The sequence below is a fragment of the Benincasa hispida genome, chromosome 1 (assembly GCF_009727055.1).
Source record: "Benincasa hispida cultivar B227 chromosome 1, ASM972705v1, whole genome shotgun sequence".
Classification (NCBI taxonomy): Eukaryota; Viridiplantae; Streptophyta; class Magnoliopsida; order Cucurbitales; family Cucurbitaceae; genus Benincasa; species Benincasa hispida.
In genome coordinates this window covers 22,183,921-22,196,914 of record NC_052349.1, presented here as the reverse complement: position 1 = coordinate 22,196,914, position 12,994 = coordinate 22,183,921, and the positions used below count along the sequence as shown (strand labels likewise).

Sequence of the window (12,994 nt, the reverse complement as noted above, 5' to 3'; positions counted from 1 at the left end):
CTTTGACCAATCAGCAAATATGTTGGTATTATACCGAAAAATATTTGACAGACTGATGCACAATCAGGTAACAAATGTATATATAAATGAATATTTAAAACATTTTTTATGTATACTTATCTTCTTTTTTTTGTTAGATTAATTGGACGTCATACACACAAGAGATTTGGTCATCACTACCTGATTACTACCGTGATGGTGAAGACATTTGATTGATCATTAGCCCTCTTATATGCTTCCATATAGTAGAGTGACATCATCCAGATCGTGTGTTGAGACAGTTTGGTCTGCGATAAATGATACCTTTGTTGTCCTATATACTCCCAGCACTACACCAAATTGATTTGAGAGGTAAGCACGACCAAGACTAGTGTCGAATCCACGCGGAATATATATCCTGGCATGGACGACATGATCGTTGTGCATAGGGAGAAATAACTAATGGGCCAGTTGTATCATATGACTACTTTTCCTGGTACGATTCAATCACGAGGCGATTTATCACACCTGACGACGTTTACTATTACTGCATGGTAAGAGACTTAAAATCAGACATTTTTCATATATATGATATGAATATTGTTTAATATTTATTTTTTTCATCGTACAGAATAATTTTATCAGAGATGTATAACAATATTCAGTGCAACACAACTTACTAGAGTTGGGTTCAATGTGTCATCAAATATTGGTCAACATAGAAAGTATTATTCAATAAACAAGACGACTCAATGTTGCTGACACCGATCGAAGACGTATTCGTCGTAGACGAAAATGACAGTAGGGTGAACCTAATTTAGAGGCACACGAAGACAACTCCCATATAGAGTAAGGGCCAGGGGGTCGTCTTTAAATTTCATGTAAACTTCTATTTTTAAATTAAAGAACTAATTGTAAATCTTCTTTAATATAATGACATTTTTTTTAATATGAGTGTAGAATAATTATGTTTTCATTGTAGATTAAATATATAATTAAGTTTAATAATGAAGGAATTTATGGACCTAGTCCTAAAGTCTTAATATTGTTGTACATCTCCGATTAAAAAAAATAATTAGTCAATCTATTTAAAAAAAAAATCATGGATCGAGTCAACGATTATGGCAATCGTGGACCCGGTCCACGACTCTCCATGCGATCGGTCAACCAAGTCAACCGACATGGTGCTGATTGAATTAAATGTTAATGGTGTACTTCTTACAAATGCTAATCGTGTACCCCGTACACGATTTCACTACCCTACTTTCGTCAATAATTTCCATTCCCACCTATTTTTAAAAATACTTTCCCATATACCCCATTTTTATCAATAGTTTGAAAAAACAGATTCATGTAATTAAATATAAATATGATTTATATTGAGAGGAATAAAATATTTGGATATGATCCAAATATCATTTATATGGATGAGATTCATATAAATGGATTTAATATAAATATGTTTTATATTAAATATCATGTATAGTTGAGAGAGAATAAAATCTATAGTTTATGTTGTATTTGATGCAATATAAAACTATAGGCTTTATGTTATATTTGATATAACATATAGTGTATATATATAATAAAGTAGTTATTATATATTCTATTTTATTAATTTATTTGAAATTAATAAAAGGGAAGGAGTTATAACTCCCTCCCATTATTTTCTCAATAATTAACTTGTGATAAAAGAAGTTGAGGTTATCTTCTTCTAAGAATTCTCACATCGATTCACAATTTGAAAGAGAAAAATTCTCTGAAGAAAACTTCATTCTCATCCTCTCCTTCTCCTTCCCTCTTCCTAGGACTCAAGCAAAGCCCACAACTCCTGCTTGAGTCTTCAATCCCAAAAGAAAATACAGAGAGTTCTCGACTGGTAGTGTCTGTGCATGAAGAAGGAGATTTGCGAGGAAAGACTTATGTTCATGGCTCGTACGAGGGATTACTTGAAGAAAAGTTCTTCAAATATGAGGTTTCTTGAAACTCGTTTTCTTTGTAAAAACATGTCGTAATTTACTTTAAATACATATCTATTGTATGCTTACTGTAAATTTTATATTCAATAATTATGGAATTTCGATGATCCACTTCCACTCAAAGATCTCCTCATGTCAAGATTCCTTCAAATTTTACCTCTAAAACTTTCAAATTCAACCATTTAAATTAAATTAAAGAGTGAAGATTAAATAATTTCAAGAATAAAAGAAGAAAGATCATGAAAAAAAATTCTAAGGTCAAATGAAAGAAAAGGGAGTTTGGACTTTGAGAGCTCCACTAGATCCGACAAGTCGTCTTCTTCTCTCTCGTTTCAGTTTGTGTTGAGTTGAGCTTCGTAAAGCAAGACCAAAAGCGAGTTCGAACGAAAAAAGAGAGTGGAGAGCATGACCAAAGAGTGGGATCAACAAGAAAGGAGAGAGGGGAATGAGATTGTGAGAAAAAGGGAGAGAGGAGGGCGATTAGTGAGAGAGGAGAGCGAGAGAAAGAGAGAGTCAATTTGATGTTAGCAAAGAGTAAAAAAAAAATCTCATTTTCAAAAAGCGAGATAAATCTCATTGTTTCTTTTCCACTTGGGTCATCCTTGGAGAAAGCCCCAAGTAATGAAAGACAGAATTGTATTTTTATACTACGTAAATGTCAAATAATCTAAAAAATCTTTAATTTTTTAAAAAGGGACTTTTATCCAAAACCAAGAAACTTGGAGGGGCTACTTTGCAAATTTTGTCAATTCTCTAACATTTCCTAGAAGTTTTTGGATTTTAGTTCATTTTGACTTTTTGAGCAATTTTCCCTTTGAATTCGTGTGGTAGTGGCTGAAGCTCCTTTTTAACTCAATAATGGCTCCGCTCCTTCCAGATTGAGCTTCTGACCCACAACAATGGAGCTCTTCTCCGCCATTAATCCTTCCCCAGACCTCCATTTCCACTCCCTCCGTTCTCTCACTGACACTCATCACATTCCCCCTCCCCATCTTCTCCTCCGTCACCGTCGCCGCCCACTCAACTCTCTCTCTCCGTACCGCCTTCTGCATTTGCGAGCTTCCTCCGCCTCCGGTGTCCCGGATCTTCCCGCCACCGTACCGGAGCATGCCGGCGGAAAATTAGTTGTGGAACTCATAGGAGCCTTCAATGAGCTCACTGATAGGATGAACCTCAATTCCACTAGTTCGTCTGTGATCCTCTTCGTTACTCTCAAGCTCTCTATCCCTATCTTGCAGAGTTTGCCTCTGCTGCCGGATGGCCGGTCTCCTCTCTCCAAGGCCTTGTCTGTGGCGCTTATTCTCGCCGATCTCCAGGTTCTCTTGCACATTCAAATGGTGCTTCTGTTGCTATTGTTGCTAATTAAGTTGCTCTCTCTTCGATTCTTTGTGCTTACTGTCTTGATTGTTATTGATTGGTGGATTCTCAGCCTTAATTTAACTATTATTCAATGTATAGTAGAGTTGATTTCGGAGTTTGGTTGTTTAAATCTCATTTGCCTGCTTTTTGCTATGGGTTCTCTGCAACTCCTCAGCTTTCAGCTTAATATTTCCTTTCCTTCTTTATCAAGCTCAGAAACTTTTGGGGCTTATGGTTAGAGGAGATTACACATCTTTCTGCTAAAAGGTATAATTATATATTGTTAAAAGTTATCTTAAAAATCAGGGGCTTATCCTATAATTCCCACATAGTGTATTCGGTTGATGGGGTTTCCACTGTTTTGTTGAATTAACAATTGTCTTCTACTTCTTCTTCTTTTTCTTGTTCTTCTCAGATATCCATGTTCTTCTATGATGACATAATTTCCATGTGTTGAATTGAAGTATGAGTGAATAGTTTGGTCCTATTTGGTTCAATCAGTTCTAATTCCAAATCCAATTTTTAACATGGCTTGACAAGCGCCAATGTTTTCTAACTAGGTGTAATTGTCATCAGGAAAGCTCACTAGTTGCAGGTTCAACTGCCATATACATTTTTAGTTGTGGAAGAGATTTGATGTTAGATTCTTGGGGGATGTAGAAACTAGTCATTGAAGAAATGGAACTGAATGCTTTCTGTTGCTTGTTTTTGCTTTACTATCGCAGTAGCCGTTATTCTTAATGGAAGCTATACTGCTCAACTGCGCTTTCTGTGAATTTCAATCTGCACTTTGATTGATTTGAGACTTTCAGTTACTGATAGATTTTAGAACAAACCATTATCACAGATGGATGCAGAAGTTATATCCGCTGGTATTCTTAGAGAGGTTATGGAGGCTGGGGGGATATCTATTCAGGAAGTTAGAAATCAGATGGGTATAAGTACTGCTCATTTACTGCACGAGAGCCTACGTGTGAAGCATATTCCTTCAAGGGTCGATATTTTTGACGATGATAGTTCGGCTGCTTTAAGAAGGTTCTGTCTTACGTATTATGATATTAGGGCCTTGATTTTAGACCTGGCTCTGAAGCTTGATATGATGAGGAATCTCCAATCATTGCCAAGATACCAGCAGCAGATGCTTTCTCTTGAGGTTTTGAAGATACATGCACCATTAGCATTTGCAGTTGGAGCCAACTTCTTATCACTTCAGTTGGAGGATCTCTCTTTCCGTTACTTGTTTCCTTGCTCTTACTTCTACGTGGATTCATGGTTGCGAAGCCACGAGTCAGGAAGTAAGTCTTTGATTGAAACATATAAGGATCAGCTGACACAGTCCTTAAAGAATGATCCTGAATTAGCAGACATGGTGGAAGATATTTCTGTCAAAGGTCGCTATAAAAGCCGATCTAGCACCATGAAGAAACTCCTGAAAGATGGTCGAAAACTTGAAGAAGTTAACGATATTCTAGGATTACGCGTCATATTGAAACCTAAGGCTGGGACAGAAACATCAGAATTGGGTGAGAGAGCTTGCTACCAGGCACGTGAAATTATAAAGTCACAATGGAAGGAAATACCCAATAGGACTAAAGACTATATTGCAAGGCCAAAACCCAATGGTTATAAGAGCTTACACATGGCTGTGGATGTGAGTGACGAAAGCGAGACAAAGCCGTTAATGGAAATACAAATACGAACTAAGGAGATGGACAAATTGGCAGCTGGTGGAACAGCATCACATTCATTATACAAGGGCGGTCTCACAGATCCAGAAGAAGTTAGTATTCATTTTAATGGTTTAATACACTTAAATTAGTAGTCTTCTTCTATGACATTTGCACAAGCTTGTTAAGTTTGAGATTGATGTGGTTATTTGTCGATGCTTTAGGCAAAGCGGCTCAAGGCCAAAATGTTGGCTGCAGCTGAACTTGCTGCTCTACGTCTTAAAGATTTCCCATCCTCTAACTATAAAGGTATACATACCGACCAAAAAGGTCGAGTATTTGGCCTTCTTGACAAGAATGGAGATGGTAGAATAAGCATAGAGGAACTTGTCGACGTCATGGAAGACCTTGGTGTTGGAGCACCTGGAGAAGATGCACGAGAGATGATGCAACTTCTGGATTCAAATAGTGATGGCTCTCTTAGCTCCGATGAATTTGACTTTTTTCAAAAACAGGTAAATGTTTGCCCCCTCCCTGTGTTTCAAGATCCTAAGGTAATGATGGTTGCATATTTAGATTCGTAGGCACATCATTTCCAGAAAACATGTTCGTTTTTTTATGTGAAACTTGTTAGTTAACATGTTACCTCTGCTTTGTGATGTTTATGACCAATGTTTCACTATTTGGGCATAGAATGAAATGATGTTTTATAATAATAAGTGTTAAATCACAAGTAAACCCAAAGCTTAGGTTGATAAGTTATGGTTAATTTATACATTCATATTAATACCATACCAAGCGCTATTTTTTTTAATATATTTGGGGTGTAAAAATTGAAACTCTAGCATCGAGGTTGATAGCATAAGCTTATGCCTAGTTGAGTCATGTAGGGTGTTTAAATGACCTGTAATCCGAACATCCCAAACTATCCAATCCAACTATAAGGGTTCTATTAGGTTAAACTTTTTCTATTTTTGTCGAATTGAGTTGAGTCTCATGTTGACTAAAAACAATTTCAGGTTGATCCATCCCAACCCGAAATATATATATATATATATATATGTTTCTCTTTGTTTAAAGTTTGATTATCTTTTGATGATATATTTTTCTTTCAATTATCTTTTGATGATATATTTTTCTTTCAAAATTGTTATAATGTTTTTGTCCTTGTTTAAAGTTTGTAATAAAGATTATAGATATTTGGTATTTGACCTTTGAATTGTATTGCCTCGAAAAGGAATTTTTTTTTTTTTTAAATTTTATGAGATTTTAGTTACTAGCATACTTTAAATTAAGAAGGAAAAATAAATTATAACTCGACAACTTAACCCAACCCAAACCGAATTTTAAAGGTTAGGTTTGGTTGGAGATTTTGTTCAGATCTTTTGGGTGAGTCCAACCAATCCAAATTTTCAGGTTGGTTCAAGAAACACCTTTAACCCAACCCAACCTAACTCAACCCATGTACCCCTAGAGCTATGCTTGTGTCGACGAAAACCTCATATTTTGATACAATAATCTTTTATTTATATTTTAATATTCAGTCATTTTATCTTCACCACAACGCCTTCTCCAGCCTGCATATTCTTTTCCCTGAGTAATTAATATTGCATGTTTAGATTATAAATGCAACTTGAAAATGGAGAATCCTTATCTGACAAACCTAATTATTTTAACAACATTCTGTTTGTTCTTAGGTCGAATTCATACGCAGCTTGGAGAACAGAGACGATCAATACAAGGCCATCCTCAACCATAAACTCCAAAATGACGACAGTGGTTTAATACAGGTCTATAGTGAAGAGCTTGGCAATCGACTTGCCACATAGTCTCGGTCTCAGACCCCCATTTATCTCAACCAGGTAGGAAATTAAGTTTATTTTGAGCTACGTATTTAGCCCCATTATTGTGAATAAATTGTTTATAATGTTGAAAAGCAAGCCAATTCCTGTGCAGCAGTCTCATATTTTCATCAGAAAATGTAATCTATATATGGAAAGATACCAAATAAGATGGTAATATATCAAATTTGTTTAGAAGATTTGTGTAAGTTATAGAAGAGGAGAAATTTATGATCATATTCTCAAGCTTCTGTTCTTTTTACATTTGAAATTCAGTGTTACATACAAAGGGAGATAGAAAGGAAGCTTCCTGCCATGTAATATTTGGCTCTATCTATTATCTACATTTAACCCACGCACCAATCAAAGGCCTTGCTTGATATCAACCCAAATTGTAAACTAATAATAATAATAATAATCGTAATGAAAATCCTATAACTAGGGTATCACTTTCTTCTAACATGTACTGTTTAATGCGAATGAGCTTGAATTTTGCCGTTCGAGTTCTGGGTTTGTGCCCAAATCATTTGACAGCCTTTTGCACAACTGCAGGATTTGAATTGAATAGAATGTTAGAAGTTGGGGGGAAAATGTTGGCAAGAGTTTTCGAAATTTAGTACTTCGTCATGTTAAAAAAAGTGTTTTTAAGAGGAAAAAAGTATTTTCAAGCATTTAAAACGTCATTCCAAGCCAGCCCCTCCTATCATACTACCAAATGTTTACCTGTCTGTAAGCTGATGAATCTCCAAAAGATTTTTTCAGTTCAACTACCTGAAGCAATGGGCTTATCTCAAAGACCTGAGAGCAGAATTCACCAGATTTGGTAATGGGAGCAATTGTTAGCATTAGGTTTCATGAAAATTTAACACGTAACTCTCTAATGAAAGTTTTACCTCTGCTACAAACGATAGATTAAGGCTTCTTTGACTTCTTATCTCTTGAATCAATTTCAACTAAAGATGCAGAAAAAGAAAGCTATGTTAGAGTCATGTTGTAAGAAAGAGAAATGATATGTTACTTTGTAACTAATGGCAAACGGCCCCAAATTATGGGGGTCGTTTTTCATATAAACTTGCAGACAACGATGGCCACAAGCTTCAACTGATCCATTTCCACGGAGGGGTTAACGATAATGACATCTACCAGATTCTTTCAATGCTAAGAATTGAGTACCTACCTTTCCACTTTTCTTTTGAACTCGAAATCCCATATCCGTTGCGATAACCTCAATTCTCTCAAGCAAGTCTTTGGCAGAATGGTTGGATGTAAATCTGATCTTCCTCTCGGAAACATCCTTTGATTATTAAGATTAGAACGTTAAGTAATCAAGTGACATTCTAAAATGAACAAGCATGCCAACCATAGATTGCATAGTCTGATGGTCCTGCACTTGAACTCTCACCTCTTGCTCAAAGAAGCCAGACAGATCCAAACTTGAAGACATCCCAATTAACTCAAACGCATTTATAATAGAAGGAGATTCTGGGCTGTTTTCAACGTCAGATGGCTACGCCAAAGGTAAAATCCAAAATCCAAAAGTTAAGAAGACAAAAGTTAAGAAGACAGAATAACACAGATAAGGAGGGGTGAGAGGAAAAACAAGAAGAAACAAATATTGCTTGTCTCTCTCTCACTCTCTCTCTCTCTCCATATACCTCATCAGACGTTGAGATGGCATCATCCTGATCAGTAAGTGAACCCTCCTCATCATCATCATAACAAGGAGAAGCAGGACTGTAGTCAGTCTTGAACCACTCATTCTCTTTAATTCCTGCCATGGTAATCCGAGTATTGGGATTGGGGTCAAGAGTTCTCCTTATCAAATTTCTGGCACCTGCTGATAACCATTTGGGTATCTGAAAATCCCCCCTCAAAGTCTACAACGAACGTTGATGCATATAAATATATTTTCTAAAGGAGAGAGAGAGAGAGAGAGAGACATGGATCTAAACAATACAAGAGATATACGTTAGTTTATTCATTTTTCCCCCCTCTTGCAGTCAGCTTTAAGTACCTTTTTATAAAGTAAAGCCAGATTGGTCTCATCGAAAGGAAGACAAGCCGTAAGAATAACATACAAGATAACCCCACATGACCATATATCAGAGGCGGCTCCATTGTATCCTCTATTAGCAAGAACCTCTGGAGCAACATAGTTGGGACTTCCACAGGTGGTGTGCAGCAAACCATCTTCCTAATGTCATAAACTATCCATCAATTCTAGTTCTTCAACTACGGATTAAGTAGCCTAGATCTTTATGCAGATGATCTCAAAAGTAAATATCTATAGAAGATTACCCTGCAATTCTGTGGTAAAGCACTGAGGCCAAAATCAGAAATCTTAATATTTCCCTTAGCATCAACAAGCACGTTTTCCAACTACACGGATCAACCGACAAGAAATATCAAATAAAAACGCTACGAAGAGTGATTGTTCAACGAAATGAAACAGAAACTCCATGTAAATACCTTGAGATCCCTATGGTAAACTCCTTTGTCATGGCAGTAGCTAAGACCATCAATAAGCTGCTGGAAGAGCCTCCGACCTTCAACTTCATCCATCTTACCTTTCGATTCCTAAAACACGCACACAGTAATCTCTAACTCAAACTCCCCAATATTCTATACTATATCCAACAGGAATTCAACTGATAACCACACCAAATCAACATCAGAAAACACGCTTACAATTCTATCAAACAATTCTCCACCAGAGGCGCACTCCAGAACCATATAAATCTTCGTCTTACTAGCTAAAACCTACAGCATCCATACAACAAAAAGAAAAAAAAATCAAAACAGTCTTTTCTTCATGAAATCCAACAGAATCACGCTTATTCGAATATACAAACCTCATAAAGTCTCACAACATTCGGATGCCTAAGGAGCTTTAGAGTACTTATTTCACGCTTAATCTACAATCAATTCCGATTCCGATACCGATTGCATCAGTTCGATTCGCTGAATAATAACAAGAACAAGAAGCGAAACGAATGAAATGAAATGAAACGAAACCTGATCGGAGAAGTTGAGATGGAGAATCTTGGTCTTGTCAAGGATCTTGACGGCGTAACGACGGCCGGTACGGATATCGGCGGCCAACTTCACCTTGCCGAAATTGCCTTCTCCAAGAGTTTTCCCCAACTCATACTTCCCAACTCTCATTCTCCTCCTTCTTCTTCTTCTTTCACTTCCTTCTTCTATCTGCCAAGTTTGTGGTCGCTCTCTCTCTCTCTTCTTTTTAAAATCTTTTTTTTTTCCAATAATTATTTTTTATTTATTGATTTTTCTTTTATGGACTTTTACTTGGCTTCGCGCCTTCGATTATTGAACGATTCAATAATAAAGGGAAAACATACCCCACGCGCGGAAACAGTACGTGACTGTCACTTTTAATGTCAACCACGTACTATTGACCCCACGCGCTTCGTGGCGGGGTTTTCTTTTTCTTTTTTAATTATTTATTCTATTTTGTTTGTTATTTTCCAATTTTATTTGAAGGTGACATTTATTTATTTATTTATTTAAATTTGAAGGGGCGTTTGTTTATTTATTTAATGTGAAGGGGCATTTATTTATTTGTTTTTTTCCTTTAAATTTTGGAGGGGCATCTATTGTTTTCTTTTTCTTATTCTTTTTTCCGCCTCCGGATTTTACCTGACGAATGATGATATTGACTTGACATGATACGACACCGTCTTGGCTATTTGGTGTGATTTAGAACGTGAAAATTGTGCCATGAAAAGAAGTACAGATTTATTTTGTCTTTTTACCTTTCTAATAAAATAATAATAATAATAATGAAAAAGTCTTCATCTTTATCCTTTTGGAACTTCTTGTCAAAATGGAGTTTACGTGAGTGTAGGGGCCAATTTGCAAATATATTATAGTTGTGTACGTATACCTAAATAAATATAGGAGGGTTCGTGCAATTAGTCTTTATAACGTTATTTTAGGGGGTGTTTGGTATGTGATAAAAGTTGAGAGTTGAGTTGAGTTGGTTTGGTAATTATTATCTGGAGAGTTAAATTGTTTGTGTTTGTTGTGTAGAGTTGAGTTGAGTTGGTAATTATTGTCTGTGTTTGTTGTGCAGAGTTGAGTTGAAGAATCTTATGCAGTTTTTTTGTGAATGAGATTAGTTCTATTTTTTTCTGTTTGTTTTTTATTTCATTCTTTTATTTTTTTAGTTTTATGTTTTGCTATTGTTGATTAATTTTCAAATATACACGTATTTTCTCAAATCATTTATGACATAAACTGGACAATCTCAATTTTTTTCTCAATTTGTAGAACATAATAGATTATTTTTCATATATTCTTTTCAAAAACTGTAATAATTCTAATTCTCTTCGATCGGTAAAACATACCAACAAAATATATTTCATATTGCTGCTCAATTAATTGGCATATTGTATATTGTATGTATATATATTGAAGGTATATATATTTCATATTGAATGTTTGTATGTATGTATATCCAAAAAAAATTCACAAAATATATGTTCTTTTCGATACTTATAATATTAGTTATATTTACAAACATAAAAAGTACATGCTTTCAAGTATGCAAAAGTTATCATTTTTTTCGACATGACAGTCCATTGTCCATTTGCTGTTATCTAAAAGAACTATAAACAAAATGTAGGGGTGTGGTCAGTCTACATGTTTCTTCCTAATATATGGAGGCAGTACCTCTTCCGTGCGTGTTCTGGTACTGCAAAGAAGCAATCTGTCTTCTGAATGTCTGTGACAACGAGGTCAATAAGGGTGACCTGATCATCCTCATCCAGGCCATCAATGTTGTATATGGCATTTACTACTTCCTTCCGACGCCCGAACTCCAGCTCATACTTCTCCTTTTGCCACGATGCAAGTCTACCATGTGTGTGCTCTGCATTTCAACAGTCAATCTCATGATGTCGATCATTTCAACTTGGAATGATGACCTCTTCCTCTTACTGCCTCGAGATGACTCGGCAGGTACACTCGCTCTACCTGTAGATTGCTCTGCTGGCTCTTCATCTATTTCATCTTGATTTAATGGTGATTCTGTTTGGCGAACCTCAGGGGTGTGACAGTCCTGTGATCCAAGTCGAATCTCATCTTCAAACTCTCTGAATGCATTCGTCGCCATCACGTATGGATCCTCACTTGATTGCCCTACTGCTCTGTCTTTCCCAAATACGGTGGAGAGGTCATCGTAATGTGGAAATGGCTTGTTCCAAATCCCCTTCGCATTGGGATGACTCTGCATTGATACACATACACATTATTAATATTTATATTATAACACGTATCCGTACATTTTTTTTTTCTAGAATCTTACCGGAACCCAAAGATCGAAAATCTCCCTCTCGACTTGGACACATTTGAACCACTTACCCCCCCCCCCCCCCCCCCCCCCCCTCGGTAATTAGCGCGAAAAGAAGGTCACTGCCTAATAACAGTGCCTAGCATAATGTCGGTTGTCTTCTATCCTTCGGTAGTTGTTCAATAACGTGGTTAGTCTTATGAAAAACTGTTATTTTTTTTTTTTTTGGAGTGCGAAATATTCTCAGATCGAAAAGGAGGTCTTCAACTTATCCACTTTATAGGAAATGGGATACACAAGTTGTTCCTGGAAGGGTAGGTATTTGGCGAATTATGTTTCATGATTAAGAAAGAATAAGCAAACGATGTCAAAGCGTCGGTATTGGGCCATAATTGGGTTATAGTTTAGATTTATGGTGTTATTTCCCAATGTAACCTATAATAATCTAAAAATACATGTTTTCAAAGGGTTTAGTGGGTTTTTTTTTTTTCCTAAGGATAGGGTGAGGGTATTTTAGTTAGTCTTTTAAGGCCTAGTGGGTTTTTTTTTTTTTTTTTTAAGGGCCCAATGTAACCTATTAATAATTAAAACTTGTCATAATCCTAGTTCCCCTAGTATAAAACAATTTCACCAAAAGATGTGTTAAAACGATGTATATAGAAAAATATGCATTTTTCCATATTTTCAAAACTTGGTGAACCGATTGTATGAATATTGGTGTGCAATATTTTTTTAATTCTTATGTCACCTATTGGAAACTATATTTTTAAAAAATTAAACATTGTTATAATATTAATACCATCGTTTCATTAAAATTACATAATTTAAAAAAAAAAAATCCAAATTTTGAATTGTGAA

At 35.9% G+C, this 12,994-nt stretch overlaps 2 protein-coding genes across 4 annotated transcripts; one reads left to right on the top strand and one right to left on the bottom strand.

Moving 5' to 3' along the window:
• Positions 1–2,773: 2,773 nt before the first annotated feature.
• On the top strand, positions 2,774–7,053 carry LOC120080861 (probable GTP diphosphokinase CRSH, chloroplastic). The gene is made up of 4 exons (XM_039035519.1): positions 2,774–3,274; positions 4,165–5,097; positions 5,209–5,499; positions 6,682–7,053. The coding sequence occupies exons 1-4, from the start codon at positions 2,858–2,860 to the stop codon at positions 6,811–6,813; spliced, it is 1,773 nt and encodes a 590-aa protein (XP_038891447.1). The 5' UTR covers positions 2,774–2,857; the 3' UTR covers positions 6,814–7,053.
• Positions 7,037–10,095, bottom strand: LOC120080866 (CBL-interacting serine/threonine-protein kinase 1-like). Of its 3 annotated transcripts, XM_039035531.1 has the most exons (12): positions 9,841–10,093; positions 9,678–9,740; positions 9,514–9,585; positions 9,295–9,402; positions 9,124–9,204; positions 8,840–9,019; positions 8,481–8,702; positions 8,228–8,332; positions 8,003–8,119; positions 7,719–7,778; positions 7,549–7,623; positions 7,037–7,371 (listed from the first exon to the last, which is right to left on the bottom strand). In XM_039035531.1, the coding sequence occupies exons 1-12, from the start codon at positions 9,988–9,990 to the stop codon at positions 7,282–7,284; spliced, it is 1,323 nt and encodes a 440-aa protein (XP_038891459.1). In that variant the 5' UTR covers positions 9,991–10,093; the 3' UTR covers positions 7,037–7,281. The 3 variants fall into 3 exon arrangements, with proteins under 3 accessions (XP_038891459.1, XP_038891466.1, XP_038891475.1); XM_039035538.1 differs by lacking the exon at positions 8,481–8,702 and having other exon boundaries at positions 9,841–10,095; XM_039035547.1 differs by lacking the exons at positions 8,840–9,019; positions 9,124–9,204 and having other exon boundaries at positions 9,841–10,094.
• Between the last annotated feature and the right edge of the window lie 2,899 nt (positions 10,096–12,994).

Excerpts from the sequence above, each read along its gene's own strand:
- LOC120080861 (XM_039035519.1), top strand. The coding sequence starts at position 2,858 with ATGGAGCTCTTCTCCGCCATTAATCCTTCCCCAGACCTCCATTTCCAC. Across the intron at positions 5,098-5,208 it reads GTCTCACAGATCCAGAAGAA|GCAAAGCGGCTCAAGGCCAA; the intron begins GTTAGTATTCAT and ends TCGATGCTTTAG. Across the intron at positions 5,500-6,681 it reads TTGACTTTTTTCAAAAACAG|GTCGAATTCATACGCAGCTT; the intron begins GTAAATGTTTGC and ends GTTTGTTCTTAG.
- LOC120080866 (XM_039035531.1), bottom strand. The coding sequence starts at position 9,990 with ATGAGAGTTGGGAAGTATGAGTTGGGGAAAACTCTTGGAGAAGGCAAT. Across the intron at positions 9,020-9,123 it reads CTTTACCACAGAATTGCAGG|GAAGATGGTTTGCTGCACAC; the intron begins GTAATCTTCTAT and ends TTATGACATTAG. Across the intron at positions 7,372-7,548 it reads ATTCATCAGCTTACAGACAG|TTGTGCAAAAGGCTGTCAAA; the intron begins GTAAACATTTGG and ends CAAATCCTGCAG.